Below are 20,244 nucleotides of genomic sequence, written 5' to 3' on the forward strand. Positions count from 1 at the left end.
TGTACTCAGGATGTATGTGACACTACTGCCATCCACAGGTCATTGGGATGTAGTGCTATTTGTCAGTGTCTATTGAACATTACTGTCATGAGTGAAATTAAAACTTAGATGCACAATCACAACTTTTTTCTTCATTTGCATGTAGACAAAATAGACCAGTAACATTCAAAATGCAGTTTTTTTTAACTGAATAGTGAATTTCACACAGTCAAATTGCTCCAGAATTGGCAATGAACAGCCTATGCTAATGAGTGAAGGGCACTAAGTGTGTTTCTCGTTAGTTAGTTTAGTCAAACTAAAATGTCCACTGAAATATATCAGGTAAATAATGTATAATAAGTCACGTATATGCTGAATCAGCAGGTCTCTTCATATTGTTTCTCATGAATAAACATTTAAAATGGGCTTTGTAAAAGAATTAATATTATTATTGCATGTCCAATTTTAACTTAAATACTTCCAGGGAAACCACTGTTTTTTCTGAGGTACAACAACAACAAACCAGGGAAAGGCTTACATTTTATTGCATAGAAAATGCTTATGTATTTTGGGTTAGGGTTATTTAAACACAACTATTATACTAATATTAAACTGGATATTCTTGTGGGAAAATGACAGGTTGTAAACTAAAATCAATAGTTAATATTTGAGGAGATTTCAAATTATTATTGCTAGATGTAAAAGGAGATAACAGATTTGAACAAAAACACCCATATTCATATCTCAAATTACTACTCAATAAATCGACTTGCAAAGAATATGCACATTTCAGTATTCATGACTTTTCTTCTTCATTTAGATTGATTTCTGACGAAAGAAATTGATTCTCATGTCAAAAAGTGTTTCTCATGTTAAATGTATTCAGTCTAAAGTAGGCCGCTTATCATCCTTCACCACAGATACAGGACGGTAGTACAACAATGCCAGTGATACCCGTGATAATGCTACTGACATACAACTGAAGCTGTCATGAGCTTCAGGGAAGCGGGGCTTTGTCCTCAGGGCTGACCAATATGATGAGGTGGTCAGGACCCCCACAATGTCCTCAACTCAGAATGAAGCCTTCTATGGCTGGGGCGGGCACACACACACACGGGCACACATACATACACACACACAGACACACACACACACACAGACTCCCAGAGGCCTGGACCTTGCCACAACAACCTTGCCAATTACCAGTATCTTGTTAATGAGGAATGGCAGAGGCCTTCTGATGAGAATCACATTTAAATGAACTCCCTCCCTCTTTTTCCCCATCCTCTCTATTCATCCATTCGTTCGCCTCACTGTTCTTTTTGTCAGCTCCCTATCCATCGTGCTGACAGCTGACATATCGCCATGGTGACACTGCTAACGAGCACTGGCACATGACCTTCAATGAGGTCAAAGCAGAGCTGGTCATTAACCCGGCACACTCTTGCTTCACGCACATAGAGACACAGACATATTAATATATGCTGAGTAAGATACAAAATATGAGTACAATTTAAATACTAGCTAAATCTAATGCAGTTTCTTTAGAAGTATGGAGATAGACAAGGCTTACAATTATGCCATGTGGAAAACAAAAAACAAGGACTAAACACTCTAACCGCCCTCTCTGCTCTCATTTCAACACAGTGGGACAGATGGAGGTCAAGTGAAAGAGTGGCAGCGCCTTAGCTGGTTTGGTTCAAGAAAAACAGACAAGATGACAAAAGAGAAAAGGAGATAAGGGCCGGACAAAAGTATAAAAAGTAAAAAGATATCATTAGGAACATAGAAAAAATAGAACAGTAGTGGATATAGGGAAAAAAGAATTGGAGGCCACCAGCCCCTATCATGTCTAACTTAATTAAGGCTGCCGCTGGGGCAGCCGGGTAACAGCACTGTCATGGATACAGCTCTGAGCCCTCATCGCCGTAGCGTCCATAGCTGTCGCCATAGTGAGGGCATCATCCTGGCAGCCAACAGAAGGTTGTCTGCTCTCCAGCTCTTTGGCTTAAGTGGGTGGATGGTCGAAGCGTGGACACATACACACACACACACACACACTCAGAGACACAAAGTCAACAGTCGCCTTTTGCTGTAAAGCGATGACTTCACTTGGTGGCCCTGTAGGGTTATCATTTATTTGCACTCTTTGGCTCTCTCAATTGTATACACACACATAAACATAGGCCTTCCTTTGGACCTGTCCTGTCCTGGGGCAAAGTCACATACTGGCTCCCCTATCTGCTCCCTTACCGGTCGTCTTTGAGACAAACCCTTGGGCCTGACACGCATCATCACTGGTGGTCCCCTGTTCCTGCCTCAAGAAACCTAATATTGCAAGAGATGGATACACACTTTGATACCTCATTACAGCCTTCTGGCTTTTACGACCCTAATCTTAATTAAAAACAGCTCATCAGATCAGTCAGAAAAAGAAGAGGGGCAATAATATCACCAACTAGTCTGATACACAGGACAACAATTTGGAGGGAGGGGGGAGTCGGTAAAAGAGGGGAACAAGACTAACAGAATTTGCTGAAAACATTTTAAGGCTAAATGCTAAGACCTATTTCGTAATAGGTTGTCAGTATTAGCACAGTGCAATTAAAGTCCTTTATGTTCAAAATAGCAATTATTTTCAAACCTGGAAGGATCAAATAATTGTATTCCTTCAAACTAACAATGCAGGATTGACATTTGGTTTATAGAAACTGCAAACTGACAAGGATCCAAAACCTTTATGCTTGTCATATGGATCCGAAGCGCCTACATCAAAAGCGACTTACTTTGATTTCAGTCAAATCTGTTAAAAGTTCAACATTAAGTAAAAGATCAAGGAACATATCATGGGTCCTTACAGTCATGGTTCATTTGACCGTTTGACCTTTCCTTTTAGATAACATATATCCCCAAATAAAGGCCTAGTTCATAATTCATTATTTAAGTTTTTGATACTTACATATTAGGTGTGAGTAACATATTGTAGGCAAATTCTGATCCACAATGAAAAAGCTATGTCATATATTATTTACATAGTATACTTTGAAATATTGTTTGAATCTTGCTTCCTTTATTTAGTAATACATCTGAAAATGTTCAGTTTAAATATTTTAAAGGGCTGTATTAATTATGTATCTGGTGGGATTCTTTTAAATAACTCCCAAACTGGTAGATAGTGGACTAAATATGCCGCAAGGAAAAAGGTTATCTAAAAGTGAACTGTGCTACTATGAAGGCATTTTGGAACACAGTTTTGAGTACAAAATTCTACATGGTTTTCAAGTCAGACACTTGAGAGAGCCGAGAACTGCAGTGAATACACACGTCTATAGTCAAACTATAATGGCTCAATCACACTTTCTTTGTCCACAACTCAGCTTGGGTTCAAGATACTTGGATTGGCCTCCTTTATTGCCATAGAAGGAGCATTGATTGTCATATATTAGCGGTCCATTTATTGCCATAGAAGGAGCATTGATTGTCATATATTAGCGGTCCATTTATTGCCTTAGAAGGAGCTGTGATTGTCACATATTACCAGTCCATATATATACAAAAATCACGTGCACGCACACTCACATACGTTTTTCTGTCCCGATGGCTCAAACAGCTTGGGACCATTGTTCAGTCAGCTGCAAAGCCTGACCTCAGGGAGACAAATTGAGGGACGCACCATCTCTGTCTTACACACACACACACGTCGGGTCTGAAGACGATGACATTTTTCACAGAGAAAAGCGTCCAAATGGCAGGTGTCAGGGGCCGTCAGTCTCTAGAGAGGCGCTAGAAGGCAGGCAGGCACACGCACACACACATAAACTCCAACTGCCAGTGTGAGGCACGTCTGAAAAGAGCAAAGCCTCACAGACACTCATGTCAATCTGGTAGCAGGAAAGGCCTGCACTTGTGTCACGCACAAACACACAGACACACAAACACAGACACACACACACACACACACACACACACACACACACACACACACACACACACACGGCATGTCATACAGACTCATCACACATGTTTGTCACATGCTGGACCATTGCGGAGAACAGTGGAACCCTAGGGGAGGATGGTACATAGGGCGGGTGCAAGGAGGGGAAGAAGAAGGGACATAGGCTGACCACCAGTGAGGCATGGTGGGAGGAGAGATGGAGCTGTGGGTGATATGGATGAGACTGGCAGATATTCACTGTCCACCACCTGCGCATGCCAAAGGTCCTCAGCCAGACGCCACGTCCCTGCCCATGACGAGGGTGTCGTGTGCTGTACAGATTGTGAGGCCCTTCGGGGCAAATTTCCAATTTTGTGATATTGGGCTGACTTTACATTTCAACTCTAATTGTATTTTAAATGCTAGCTAAAGCCAAGCTATGATTCCCGTCGTATGAACAGTTGAAAAAGTAAGGAAAAAATATGGAAAGAAAGATGGAAGGAATGAGGTAAAGAAGTAACAAAAAAGAAAGAGCAAACAAAAAATTATTAAGAGAAAGTAAAGAAGTGGGTCACTTTAGTGGGAACATTATCACTTCCTTAGATGAGGAAAGAGGGGGAAATACTAGAAATAAGTTCTTTTATTTTAACTATTTATTAATTAATACATCGTTACTTCATTATTCTTGACATTTCGTTATAGAAAAGTGGTCACACAGAACATCGAGAAGTCTACAGACCTTTGTTAATAAACACATCTATTCGAGAGGCTCCGACTTTTTTACAATTCTACAAATACAGTAATATGTAAACAGGCGCTCATTGCTGTGCACTAAAATATGACCCTCTTTCATTTTACTCTTCTGGAATGAAGAAGATACACCCCCTAGCCAAGTTAAGGCCTTTCCGTGCCTCTAAATCCACGTGTCCCTCCCACTCTTCCTTCTGTCCGACCTTAAAACCTTTGGGTGAGGCCTGAGTCCCTGGATCTCACTCAGTCATCGCTGGTCCTGCCACTGTTTGTTCATCACTCACACAGCCTGGCCCTGGGAGCATGCCTGGACACAGGACATGACAGTGGATACACACAGCAGCACCCACAGACAGTCATAAATACAGTCCACACCACTGTCCTCCAGGTCCATCAGCTAGCAATAAATAATGATCTCATCCCACCAGGAGTGAGCTGGAGGGCAAGACGGTCAAGGACTTATTGTAAGGATTCCATTCTGTGTCAGTTCAGGCGTACACTCTTGGCTATTTGAGTAGTTTCCTGCTGTAACTGTTTATATCGCTCTCGGACAACTAAGTATGAACCAGTCAAGGAGAGAACGATGACTACTACAAGAGTAAAGTGAAAGCATCCTAGTCTTATCAGCTATGGAGTACAACATCAGTGCAAAGACACAGCTAAGTGTAGGAAGGCCAAAATAAACTGACAGGTTAAACTACATCAAAAATTATTATTGTATGGCAAAAGTAGTGTATTTACTACTGAAAAATAAAACTTTATAAGTGTATACATTCATGTAGTTAATTTTAAATTTGATTATTTCATATCAATAGATGTCATTCAACAAGTAATAACTTGTTTGCCCAATTCAGAAATGTTATAAGTAGGGTGATTCGAGAATATGGCATTAAAGAAATGAGAGCCAATGACGAGTCAATCTGTGTCTGCTGGTACAATTTGTTAAATCTGTAAGAACTCAAAGGGGGTGGGTGTGTGTGTGTGTGGGTGTGGGTGTAGGTGTTTTCTTTACCAATGAACACCTCTCAAAAAAATCCAGAAACAACAGCTGACGAGGGTGACAGCCCCCTGCATGTCACCTAGTAAAACCCTGCAAACCCCCCCCCCCCACACACACACACACACACACACTTCTACACAGACATCTGTCTGACCAGTGCAGAGCACTTATAAGCTTTGACAAAGCCTACATGCCCCACCAGTCAGTGCTAAAGCACAATGACAGACAAGGTCATGCTGCACTGGCCGGTCACAGAGCCACAAAGAACCATGAATACAACAGTGTGCCTTGTGCTAGTCTGAATAGGTGTTAATGAAAGTAACTAAGCAGCCAATAATTAGAACACATATATGCACTTTCTTAACACACACAACCTATATACCCAAAGGTTTACAATCTAGCAAATAATTTACTTATGTGTAGTTTGATTTCTAAACTAATGTGTCAAACTGTTGTCCAGCAGGGGGTCTTTAAATTATTGGGACACAGCTGTCACAGCTGTGGCAAATGACCTAACGTGTCCACCACAAGCACAGAGAAACCTTGTCAAATAAATAATACCGCATGCTGTAAAATGTCCTGCAGGATGCTGGTCATTCACAGAGGCATTGTTCAAGATTAATCATGTAAGATTACTTCTAACAGGGGATGAAGAGTAGAATCTGGTCATTATTTTCCCTCACTTAGACACCAACACAATTGTAAAAGGAGAAATAGGACTATTACATCTAATGTCACACTTTATGCCATTATACTGATTACTATATACACACACTTTTCCTAAAGCGGATGGAGCAGATTAGCAGGATGAAATGCAGTATGGGAAAAGCATGCAAGTAGTAGACCGTGTGTATGAATTATTTTGGCAAAGAAATGTTCATAAAAAATGTGCAAGCAGCTGGAAATTAGTGACAAAACCATTAACCAATTCATTGATCAAAAGAAAACGAATCGTTAACTATTTAATTCATTAAGTCGTTGTTTACTTTCAAATATTTTCTGGTTTCAGCTCCTCAAATGTGATGATTTGCTGATTTTTTTTTGTTGATATTCTTGGGGTTTGGATTGTTGGTACAGATGTAGCACTACTAATACATACTAAAATGAATAATACATAATTGTATACTGTCTGAGACATATATTGTATTTATACAGGTATGGACAATAATTCAGCTTGACAATTAGCTTTTACGGACATTCACACCTATTTCTCCGCTTAAATGACACTTGGGCACACACACACACACACACACAGACACATACATGTGTGGCCTTGTTTGGCTGTCTTTAGAAAAGGCCACACTCGTCACAAATTATGGAAGAGGTGACTCAGTGAGTATGATTAGTCTACTCAAACAGGACTAAGGCGCTGGAAACTGCATACACACACACAAACACGGAACAAAATACAAGTGAGGATGTCCCGCAGGCTTCCATTTCTGGCTGTCATTCCAGCTGAGCACTGAGGCAGAAGGACAGAGAGAGAGAGACAGGCGGGTGGAGCAGATACGGGGGAGAAGGATGGGGGTGGTGGCACAATGAAGGGCTCACAGGGAGACGGGAAGCAGATGGTGCAAATGAGGCTATGGTCTTTAATGAACTACTGCACTGTCAAGGCGGAGAGGAGAGGAGAGGAGAGGAGAGGAGAGGAGAGGAGAGGAGAGGAGAGGAGAGGAGAGGAGAGGAGAGGAGAGGAGAGGAGAGGAGAGGAGAGGAGAGGAGAGGCTTACCCAAACACAGTCAAACAAGCTACAGAAATAGAATACCTCTAACATAACGTCTGCCAAAAATAAAAAATAAACTTTCAACACTGGCAAAGTCACACTTCAATGGCTGATCCCAACCAACAATGTAATGATGTTAAAAATCCTATAAGAAAATAGGAAATTCTTCTACGGTCGGTTCAAATAACGCAATGAAGACAAAATATAATCTCTTTCCATTGTAATCCGCACGCACGCGCGCACACACACACACACACACACACACACACACACACACACACACACACACACACACACACACACACACACACACACACACACACACACACACACACACACACACACACACACACACACACACACACACACACACACACACATTTTTGTGGATCTTTTTGAGCTTTTAAGCCAGGATACACCTTACCAAGTGCTTTCAGCAGCTGAGGATGACAGAGCGAGAGCAGAAAATAAACAACGGAAGCCAAAGAGACATGGATGGTAATGTCTGTGCAATTGGAAATAGTCAGTAACTTGAATCCACTGAAACAGACAGGACAGCATTCAGTTCCACAAAGAGTTTGTCTGTGCAGTGTAACATCGCTGTATGTGCTGTTGGTTTTCCACTGCAATGACTGAGCCAGCTTCAACCCACGGGCTGCCTGAAAGACTCTCTACACCTGTCGATCAAAAACTGTTTTTGATATAAGGTCAGCGGACAAATCGTTTCACATATAGGATCGCGCAAAGTATACCAGTAACTGGGTCAATTAATTAAAGTGGGGACATTCACAGCAAGCATTAAGACCCCTTGCTGTTTCTGACGCTACATGGCTATTCTCCGTCATTGCCATCATCCTTGTTGCTGTGGTAATGAGGTTTCCCTAATGGCAGGTTAGGGTCATCTGTGGGTCAGTCAGCAGGGGAGAAAGACCCTTGTAGTTAGCAACAACCGTAGCTCCTTGAGGCTAGTCATCTTTCCCTGCCCTCCCATCATGATGTATCAAGATATATTCTGGTCAGAATAGGGACAATAGAGACCAATGTCTGCTCAGATAGCTGTAACATTTTTACAAAAAATTGAATGTTTATGTCAGTCCAACAAAAAAGTCAATCGGCTGGCAAAAAAAATTATTTAACTTAACTGGCGTAATTTTATTTTAGTTCATTACTGATTCAAAATTATTAATCTATTGTATACGTTTCTTATTTATGATTCAAATTCCTACTTCAATAAATACATGTCCTCTAAGAGAATTTTTTTTAAACTTTTTTAAATAAAAATTGCTTTGAAGGATATTGGCATTTTACATTTTATAAGCTTTAAACAATGAATAATTTGCTGATCATTGTGTTTACAAATGATTGAGAAGGAAGTGCTTAAAATGTACACGCCCAAATGAAATAACTATTATTTGCTTTTTACCACAAGATGACAAAAGTACACAAATTATATTTGTATTTTAGATACTTCCGATACCTTGTAACATATCCAGGTATCCCTGCATCATCACACTAAATACATTTTAAAATGTATACATTAAGAAAATATTAATAGGATGTGATTTGTGTACCACATTTTTATGAGCTCTATATTCTTCCCATGGGGCTGAAATTTCTGCTGAGATATCAAAGGTAAATCCCACACAGGTATCAAATATATTTCAAAGATGTGCAAAGTGTGGCATTACCCCAGATTCTTACATTTCAAAGACATATGGTTTGACTAGGAGTAGTTATTAAGAGACCAGCATTTGGACTCTGCAGGGCATTTCAAAAGCATGTGTTATTTGATCAATCTGTTATGTCTAAGGAGGACAGACGATGAAAACAAATACAGTGGCAAGGAAGGAGGGAGATAACAGATGAGAAGAATGAAGATAAAACTAAAGAGAAGGGACATAAGATGGAGAGAGATGGAGGGTAGCGAGTAGAGAAGCATAGCAATGTGTTCGCAGATTCCCTTAAATATATATGTGTCTAACTTAAGCCTGCATCAGCCACAGTCCAACGAAACAAAAGTAAGGAAGAAAAACAGCGACTCCCGGGCGATATTATCTGGATAACAAGCACCATACTTCTATGGATAACGTCAAAATAAAATGTATCTGCTCTTCCAAAGTTCATGCACTCGCAAAAGCCTTTATTCCCCAAACCATATTAAGGCAAAGGCAGACCATTTACACATGTGCTATGTGCTGCAAAAATATAGTTAATCATATCAGGTGGTATAGGACATTCAGCCAGCACCACATCAAGAACCTGTCCAACATTCTGACGAGTTGTGAAAAGCATGAATGCCATTAGCTCCAGAAAAAGAATGAACAAGAGAGACATTATATCAAGATGTGAAATGTTGCTGCTCTGGAGGTGCTCAAGTCTGCTCAAAAGAAAAAATAATGTCCGTCATAAAAATAATCAACTGTTGAAGTTAACTTAATAAACGCCCCACTTTGACAGTTTCTGTTCTTGCAAATAGACAGAAAATCGGACTAAAGAGGAAAATGTGGGTTATTACACCTCTAAAATGTGTGTATGAACTCAAAGATACTGGGGAAAGTCATATGCACGCGCACACACACACACACACACAGATCATTCTAGGCTGTGGTCCCATTGCTAACCTCAAGTCAACAAACACACATGGAATTCAGCAGAGAGAGAAAGAGACTAGAAGCGAGGAGAGGCCAGTGGTTATTATGCTTGGATGGAAGTTCTGTGCTGTTGTATTCTGAAGTGTGGACTGGGCCTGGTTACACAAATGTCTCTTTAATTGGACCAAAGTGATACAAAGTCCAGATGGCTTTAATAAGACAAAATTCACTTTTGGAACACATTCCAATTTGTCTTACTCTCCATCTGTGTCCAGCTATCTTTCTGTCCTTTACTTTTTCACATGCTTCGTTCCCTCACCCCTTTTTGTCCACACACTAAACTGTCTACATTTCTATAAAAAGACCATCCTTCAATACTGTACTTTTTCTCTATAATAATGGCATGCTGAACCTTGGCATCGACTCACATATGACATGATCTATTTTCAGTTACATTTCAGTCTCTAAACATGCTTTTTCTAACAATAGGATATATGAAATTCCGTTTATTTTACTGGAATATGAAAAATCACATATTGGATAATGTGTAAATCATGGACCAAATACAAATCAAACTATGAGATGAAAGTCAGCCCTCTAGACAGTGAGGATAATCCAGACCTGTTGGAGCATGCACTGTATTGTAGGAACTTACCAGTAGGACAAGTCCAGGGGATGACAATAGCGCCTAGAGATGAGGTCAGTGAAGAAGGACTCAGTCTCACGACATGCTGTCCCGTTGCCAATGACAACTTTGGTACAGCTAGTATGGACAAGAGGAAGAGGGGTTAAATATGAGGATAAAGAAAGCAACAATTAAAGGTTTAAAAATGTGGGTGAAATCTTAAGTCATGAGTACAGTGATACATCGGAAACAGACTATATGATGTGTTTTACATCAATGAAAAACAGACACAAACATCAATTAAAACTACATATTCTAAAACGATTTTTAAGTGTACCATTCTCAGTTGAGTTATATAGTCACTACTGAGAGAAAAAAAGCTGCAGTACCTGTATTTTATCATAAGGTGGCGCAGTTTGTCTGCTTCATTACGCTGTCCTGAATTATGCAGGTACACAACATCAGTATGGAGAATCTGACCTGAGAGTAAAGAGATGTAGACAAACACAAGGAGAGAATAAAAAGGAAATGTTGCTGATCAGGTATTGTGATGTAATTGAAGAGGCTTAGTCTGTATTAAAATACATTAACGTACTAAGCTATATAGTATCAGACAATATTTCTCAAATGAGGCAGCAATGGCGTAAACACAAAAACACACTCATATATATGATAATATAATGAAGAGATGTCTGACTTCTCAATATTATTATGCTAGTTCTGATTTATCACTAGTACAGTGAATAAAGCATATGAGGGGTTTTGACATGCGATTAATAGTGGAGAGAGAAAGACAGAAAAGAAAGAGACAAATATAGCCTATTGACCAGGAATTTGTGGAGGCACATTACAGAACATGTTTTGCCATCATCCTTGTTGCCGTGGTAATTAAGTTTCCTTAATGGCAGATTAGGCTCAGCTGTGGGTCAGACAGCAGGGAAGAAATATGTGGTGAAATACAGCAGTTATGTTTTGTTTTTTTAAATAGCAATTTGTCGTGTGTGGTTATTGAATATATCAAAATGCAACTACCAATTACATGTATGAATAGAAGACCACTGATTTAGAGAACTGGACGTATTTCCATGTTTTGATGTGTCAGTCAAACCCTGCTATTAGTATGTATGAATAAGTTTAGCTTTATTGGGCCGGTTTCACAGACAGGGCCTAGATTAAGCCAGGAGTAGGCCTTAATGTGGACTAGTTAAACTGGGACGTTTAAGTCACTTTTATGGATATGGCTTAAATTTGGCTTAGTTTGTCTGAGACTATGGAGTAAGGTAAATAAGCCTGATTGTAAACACCTGCCCATGAGCACATGCTGCTGGTCCAACGGTGATCATAAAAACCCGGAGTGGAGCAGAAACACCATTGCTTGTGAGAAAAAAACAATGGCAGAGGCTAAACAAATCCCATCAATAAACTTGAATGAATTTGAAAAAAAATCTCTTAAAAAAAATTAGTTTGAGACCATCCGGTTATTGAATCTAAAAGCCATACTGCTGGGACTGAGCAATAAATAGTTGGGCCGCAATTTGCAACAAATTCAATTAATGAAAATGTTACTAAGAGAACAATACACCAACTTCAGGTTATCTTCATTATTATCGGTATTTCACATCTTTCTCATTTATAATTTTGACATTATATTTAATGATATCTGCACTGATAGACTCTGTAGAAAAACCCAAATATCGCTTTAAAGAAGAGCTTGCCACAACCTTTCAACAAAGGACAAAAAAGATGACGTTGCATGAAAGTTAGCATGAGAATTCCATGAACAGAAAATGCAATATCTGAAGGAAGTATGACATGAAAATTTAAATTCTACAGGTGGAATTGGACATGAAGCTATGATTCAAACAAGATACAGTACTGAGACAATTGTGATTACTAATCACAGTGAAGATATAAGTAGAAAATAAAAGGTGTTCATGTTGTGTTTTGTCATTTTGTTATTCATGTGTGTCAGTATTTTAAATCACAACAACCACATTTGAAAACAGAATTGTTTTAGACACTCATTTTATTATGCTGAATACATCTTCAATTTAAATGCATCCATCTAATAAGCTGAAGCAAAGTTATTATTTTCAGTGCATTTTCCATATTGAAAGCAGTCTCGAAGCGTAAATTCATCAAATAAATGTTTTGGATAAGACCTATCCACACATACTCTTCTGGCTGGCCTCTGCAGTGGGAGTTGGTCTTCATTTAGATATTCCAAATAGTCCATGCTCCCTCTCAAACACCACTAAACTGAAGTTAAACCTGCCTCTTTGGAGAAGCTCAAATTTAGACCTAGAGTAGCTCTAGTCGTCAGTTTTGCAATTGGCTTTGTTTAATCCAGAATAGCTTTAATCTATGACTATTTTTTTTTTTTTTTTTTTATTATTCTTTCGGACAATTCCACACAATACACAATTTTCTCTTGCAAATATTCATACATCATACTTTGTGTTGTCCGAAGGGAGACGGAAGAAGCCAAAGGCTTATCAGGTCCCTATTTTAAACTGAGTCTGTGCAAGTGGCTTTGAATTAATCCAGCTCAAACAGGCATTTTAGTCTCGGACTAGGTTTAAGCCTTGTCTGTGAAACCGGCCCATTATGTGTTTTGATTAGGGACATCGAAGCAGGATTTTTTAATACTTATTTAAGAACACAGTTGCACAGGATAAGGCTGTATTTTGCTTTCAACCTCACTGGATCATCAAGCATCATCTGACTCTGCAGCCTATCATACACAGCTTGCACCCCCAAATGCCCGGCTACACTGTGTCAACGACTTCAGAAAGAGTGAAATTAAAATAGATGCAACCCTGTAGATGATTGTACTGTCCACTATGTGGCACCCTTACTTGTGGGGGACAGAACTGCAAGCTTACAGCCATGTCGAAAGCCAGGGTCCACACCCATGATGACACAACCCCGGACTGGAGACACCAACAGGCGCTGTCGCAGGTTCCTCACAAACATGGCGATTGACTCCTTTTCTGCTGCACTGGTCAGTTTAGTCCTAAGGAGAGGTAATGCCGGAAGGGGTAAAGAGAGAGATGAGGAAAGAGGGGAAAAGTAGCAGAAGATTGGGGGGAGAGAGAGAGGTACAGGTTGGTTGTATGGTGAAGACAAAAACAAATAAGAAAAAAGATAAGTAAATAAAGAGGAAAAGGATAGGGACATCAGAGTATGGAATAGGGAATAGGGAGTTAATTCATATTTTGTTTTTAAAAGGGGAAACCCCATGAAAGCACAGCACGCACATATTAACAGTCACACTTAAAATACCTGTAACTCCTGGTGAGAAAAGGCAGAATAAGCCTTTTATAAGAATCCTCTACTGCATTCCTGATGATCACACTTAACTCTTCTCTTGCAAATGTATTTGGCCTCCACCTGCATTAAAACAATAGGGGAGAATGTGTTTTCTTTAGGTTATGTCGACTGATAAAAAAATCCCATCTACAAAAAAATAGATGACTCCCCCTCATCAGCGAAGCAACGTCCTCCCTCTCAACAGAAAATATGTTGCATATCCCACCCCAAAATAGTTTGAAATAAATATGTTCAACCATTGCACATTGTGCGATATTAACAGAGTATTAATTTCAAAACAAGTAAGAAAGCGTCATGATAAAATATCAAGTGCAACTTTATTTCTCTAACCCTAATCATATAAGATGACTGAGGACATTTGTCAGCAAACGGCTTCAATGTCACACATTCCACATTCTTTGGTTTTCCTCTTTGCAAATTCAAAGCTGATTATTTATAATGTATATATTAGGGCTGTCAAATTAACGCGTTAATTTCGATTAATTAATCACAGAAAAATTAACGCGATTAAAAAAATTAACGCAGATTAATCGCACTTCTATAATGCCCTTTGACCCGGTGTAAAAGTGGTGCGAAGCTGCACCATGGACATATGAGCTGCACCTGTAGCTTGCCGGCCCGGGCGCGCGGTTAAAAGGGAGAAAAGTGAAGAGAGAAGCAGGGGAAAGGGGCCGACTCGAGGGCTCTATGGACGGTTTATGCGATGCTTCGGCCAAATAAGCATGAAGGTAGGAAGACATCTTACTTTATTCTCTGCAGTGTCCGTGCATTATTGATTTAGTGGGTGCAACAATGTAGGCTATAGGTTCAAAACAGTAGGCCTATCTCTCAATCTTATTTTGTTTGCTAGCTGTCTCGCATTTAAACGGACACCCGCCCCATGTGTGTGTGTGTGTGTTTGTGTGTGTGTGTCAATATTTTTGCCTATGAGTACGAAAATGGTGAATGAATCGGCATAGGCTATGCCGATTCATCGGTGGCAGTGCAGCACTGTCTGTTGTGGGAGATGGAAAGTCGTAATTTAGTCTGCTTGTTTTTTTGAGAAAATTTGGCGCTAGTTCATGTATAAAGCTGGCTGAGGGGAGGAGACAGAAGTTACGAGAGACGGAGAGCGAGAGAGAGAGAGAGAGAGAGAGAGAGAGAGAGCGAGAGAGAGAGAGAGAAACAAACTGTAGTAGGCTATACAGCTGTTTATAAACAGGTATACAAGTGTCATAAAAGTATGCGATTAATTTAGATTAATTAATCACAGAGCCTGTAATTAATTAGATTAATTTTTTTAATCGCTTGACAGCCCTAGTATATATGTTATATGTTTACCCAAATCTCTAATTCAAAAGGACAATAGAAAGTGTACTTAAAACGACTGTAAATCATGTGAGTTCTACCAAGGAAATCTTTGTTAAACTCTATGCTTTATCCAAATGTGTGTAAGGTTGTTTTATGTATTATTGTGTTTCTGACCTGTTGTTGATGCACCACCTAGTGAAGTCACTCTTGACTCTGTCGGGAATATTCACCTTCACTGTCAACATTTTCAGACTCTCCCCTCGGTTAATAGCCAGGGTCTGTACACATACACACACAAACATTTCCCCTGTTACATGCAATACAATAAAATGAATTAGTACACATGCACAAATGACACGGGTCACAACTTAAAAGCAGTAGTCCAGCATATTACCATTTCGTTGTGAGTGCTAATTAATAATGAAAGGATTTCTATATCCTTTATATCTAGGTTTACATTCAAAATCTGACACTGTCATTTAATTTATTTGCAGCAAAAAGCCAGAATGTAGCTAAAATGTCCGTTGAATTAAAAAAAATATATCTAAGTTGTGTAAAGTGTGATGATGTATATTTTCAGAATACCTTGTTTCTATTTTGTATAACGTATGTAAAAAAATAAATAAAATTTGTGAACCCAAACCTCTCAACAAAAGCACAAAAAAATGTATCTTTTAACCCTCCTCACACACATGTGTGTAAAAGTGTTGAGCCTAGGAGTATATCCTGTGGCCATGCCTGTGTTGTTGTGTGCTGGTCCCCCCTCAGAGGAACTGCTACACGCTGTTAAGCAAACAGTAGTAAGTGTCTGACCTTTTCAGTGGGGAACCTTTACCCCGCCACAGAACAGGGCCAAGACACAAAACGTCAATCTGGAAACCAGGCGGAAGAAGCAAGCTGACAAATGCCACCACTACGCCACCATCAGCGCTGAGACCGCAAGGCCTACCCCCGCCCTCACACACAAACGTGGTGCCACAACCATTACCACTCAGCAGCACCCTCGGAAATGCCGCACCCATACGCGCACACACTCAAACAAAAAAACGGAAATATAAAACACAGCTAATGGCATGGCAGAGGCGAGAATTAATGCAGCAGGCCTTCTTGAATTCTGTTTTAAAGTTAAGATTTCTCTTCTGTTGGCATGTTTCTGCCCTGGGCTGCCGCACTGACTGTGATGAGATTTCTCAAACAATCTACATCAAAGCACATGCTGTCGAAAGGAGGAAGGCAACCACTTCATTTTGTATTCTCTGAACATCCGGGAAAGTGAATAATAGAAGTTATATTTAGGTAATTAATATAAATGTCTTATTAAATCTGTGTTCGCAGGCACAAACGTTAATTTTGTATAATGAAAAATGACATTGTTACATGATTTAATGCATCACAGTCCGATTGCTACATGTACTACACCTGATATGCTGTCTGCTTGTTGAGTGTGGTGACAAACAAGTATTTAAATAACTTAACAAATAGTATATAATAAAAATAAGACATTTCTGATAAACTAATGCTGGCACCAGTTAAAAAAGGTACAAAACACATAGACAATACATTGAATGATTTGTACTTTAAAAAATTATTAAGTAAGTTATATTTATCAGAACATTTACAAATTTACTTTTGTGTTGCCTACACGAAAAACTTACATTTTAAAAAGGTAATACTGACAAGCACAACTGCAAATGCAATCAACCCTAACCCAAACTTTGACTTCTTAGTCTTTTACCTTCCAAAAAACACTCAGAATGAATTCCATCTTCGATAATTTACGGTGAATGTAAGATGAAAATGTAAGGTGTATGAAATGTGTCTGTCCCTACAGTTGTGTGATCTGTGTCCTTGCTCTGTTTTCTTCAGTTGCTGATAAATAAGCTAGTGTCTGTCTGCACGTGTCTCAGTTTCTGCCTGGATTGGGTCACTAGTGGAGGACAGAGGGTGATATGAAAGGAAGGGCGATGTGAGACAGAGAGAGAGAGGCTTGTGTTTGTGCGTGTTAGATGGGCCAGGAGTGACATCTTGCCCAGTACTGGCCAAACTCTGACGAGACCAGACAGAATGTCTTTCCTAGACGCCCCTTCATCCTTCCACCAGCCCCCAAGGGAGGGCAGTCAGCCAACGACTGTCCTCTCTCTATCTGTCTCCATCTCTGTCTCACCCTTTCTTTAAAGAAACACAATCATCAACACATCCATCCATCCGACATATCAAGGATAAACAGAAACACACATGCCCGCACACACACACACACACACACACACACACTCACAGCACACTTGAACAGTTTTCAACCCGGCTGACACACATGGTAAAATGTACAAAGCTGCCAGTGCCAAGAGATTATCATATACTCCTAGAATAAAAGTTATGGTTTAACTGTATTATAAGCAATTAAGTAATACCTATTGGAGGTATATTGAAGGTATGCTAGATTTAGTGAATATGATTTTTTAGACATATACATATTGACTTTTTAAAGGTGAAGTAAGCGGTTTATTTATGTTAATATAAGTGTTAAATTTTTTCAACTTTATAAATACAGTGTTCACTTTCATAATGTGCGCGTTTCATAAAGCCAATTTCTCAGTCAGCTGCTCTGCATGTAATCGGCTAATAAACTTTTCGGGGATCCCGAAATTAATATCCAATCACAAGAGAGAAAGCTACAAACCGACACCCGTCTCACTGCTGGTGCACGCCAGAGCGACAGATGGGTGAATGTTTATGCGCCTACAATGGCGGAGCAGGTAAAAATCCTTCCCAATGTCTGATTTGATGGTTTTTATCATGTTTTTATCACACTTATGGATCTGAGATGATGCTAGATAACTCGCTGCTTGAAGACCGCAGTGCATTAATGTGGTGACGTAGGGACGAGCGAGGGGACTGCTAACTGCAGTAACCGACAGGAAGTTAGCTAAAAGAACCATTCCGCTTACAGCACCTTTAAATATCAATGTGGATCATGGTCTAGCATGAACACTGATCTTTGCAACAAAGATACTGATTTATCAGGGAAACACTGCACCCCATCTGTACCTTTTACACTCAACTAGTCTTAACAAAAACAAACAACTGTTTAAATGTCTGTTGAAAAGGTTAATAGTATAACTTCTTTATATTGATGTAAATGATCTGAATACTTTACCATTATTTGCTTTACTGAAATATGAATGATGTATGGCACCAGCGTACAACAAGAAGTAATAGAGTTATTTCGTCTTTTGAGATTCTAAAAGCATTAGGACAAACTGAGTGTTTGTGTGTGACAGCACAAACAACTTGTTTTTCTCCACCTGTCCATCAAAAAGGAGTGTTTAATTGATGAAGCAGCTGCATTTACCCAAGCAGCTCTGCAGGCGAGCCCAAGACTGGAGCGCTAAACTACCATTTGATCAAAAGCAAAGCGCATTAAAAATACTCCACTGCACATTCAATAAATATGCACTGGCATTCTCAAGAATGTACCGGCTGCTAATAGCTATAAGGTAGGCATGCCCTACAAAGAAAGCCTCAAATCACAACTGACTGAATTAAATCTGAGCTAAGCATCTCAAACCGATATGTCAAATTGGCTTATGATTTGACATGCTAAATACCAGAGATTTCAATACACTAGGTTCAGATGAATTTATCAAACTATTACATAAAAATAAATTAAATAAATAATAGTGGTACTCACTACATGCCACATACAGCTCTAATAGGAAAATACATTTTAAAAGCTGAAACAACTAATAGAATAAACAATTACTACATCGACATGTTATTAATTGAAAATTATTTTTATATAATGCCCCGTCCTTTTCCTTTGGGAAACCACCAGAGCGGGGGCTTCACGGAATGTGCTTAAGAGAACAGGCACGTTTGTGCTCACACACATGCCTCCTGTCAAAACACATCTCCCACCTGCTCCCCCCTTCCCGCCAACTTGGCGGCTAGAAAAGGTTCATTTTAGCCGGAATCCCAAAGCTAGCAGGGTCACAGCAGCCAGTGGATTAACACTCCACGACATTGGCGAGTCATCGAATTAGAGGCCTCCCGTACAGTGGGGAGGAGAGGGGAGGTGTTGAGTGGATTGGAGGGCTAAGGTTTAGTCAGGAGACCAGAGGGAGGGAGGGGGCAGATGAGAGCGGAGCAACAGAGATAAGTGACGGACGCAACACAACGTCGCTCATCTGTTCATTCTCTCTCCCTCCCTTTACCGCCCCCACTCCCTCCCCCCATCCCTCCATCCGCCTGTGGGCCCAGCAGCAGTAGCTGTCACTACAGGAGAGCGCCTGTCAATCAAAGCTTCCTAATCCAATGGCATGTCGGCAGGGGACATGTCACATATGTTAAAAGAAGAGAATGAGGGGACTTTCGGGCTGAGCTTGTGTGTGAAAGAGTGTGTGCGTACGCATGTTCGTGTATGTGATTGTTTGACTGAAGGGCAGAGCGCGGTTGCCAGAGAGTGTGGTGTGGCAGAGAGGCAGCGGCTGATGGAAGCTGTGGTGACACATGAGGCCGGGGACCAACTCTGAGTAACCCACTAGTCACTAGAGGGACAGGGCAGGGCACAGGAGGGTAAATATGGAGGCACAGACAAGGCTAACTGTGACTGACATGGCTAGCATTCAGAAGCGGCACACATGAAGCAGACAGAAGTGACACAAACACAAACAGATGGTGTGCATTTGTGTGTGTGTGTGTGTGTGTGTGTGTATATGTGTGTGTTTGTCTGTAGGAGACAAGTAAAACACACCACGCAGGTGTAAATGACTTTTAGTACAGTCTGAAAGTCTTATATAAAACCATTTTTTTATACTTTTTCTGAGTTTGTTTCCCAATTGTGTAGTAATAGGCACCACAAATTACTACACACTAGCTCTCTGTTTTAAGCTGTTTGCTGGTGCTGTAATTTTTCCAACTCATGGTAACATCTGAATAAATCATAAACTCCCTATATTAGAAGTGGAATAGCTTTACAGTTGTATATTAACTTTAAATTGTGCATAGAAATAGAATTTTCT

The 20,244-nt window shown here is 40.0% G+C and overlaps 1 protein-coding gene across 1 annotated transcript in view; it reads right to left on the reverse strand.

Moving 5' to 3' along the window:
- Positions 1 to 20,244, reverse strand: part of srbd1 (S1 RNA binding domain 1) — a 49,369-nt gene that overhangs the window by 22,502 nt on the left and 6,623 nt on the right. Inside the window, exons 10-14 of the mRNA XM_080036439.1 lie at positions 15,401 to 15,504; positions 13,889 to 13,996; positions 13,462 to 13,619; positions 10,993 to 11,083; positions 10,634 to 10,741 (exon numbers count right to left, since the gene is read on the reverse strand). Of these exons, the coding sequence (XP_079892565.1) occupies positions 10,634 to 10,741; positions 10,993 to 11,083; positions 13,462 to 13,619; positions 13,889 to 13,996; positions 15,401 to 15,504 (569 nt within the window). The remainder of the gene's footprint in view (positions 1 to 10,633; positions 10,742 to 10,992; positions 11,084 to 13,461; positions 13,620 to 13,888; positions 13,997 to 15,400; positions 15,505 to 20,244) is intronic.

This window comes from Ammodytes marinus (genome assembly GCF_949987685.1).
Source record: "Ammodytes marinus genome assembly, chromosome: 11".
In the NCBI taxonomy this organism is placed as follows: domain Eukaryota; kingdom Metazoa; phylum Chordata; class Actinopteri; order Uranoscopiformes; family Ammodytidae; genus Ammodytes; species Ammodytes marinus.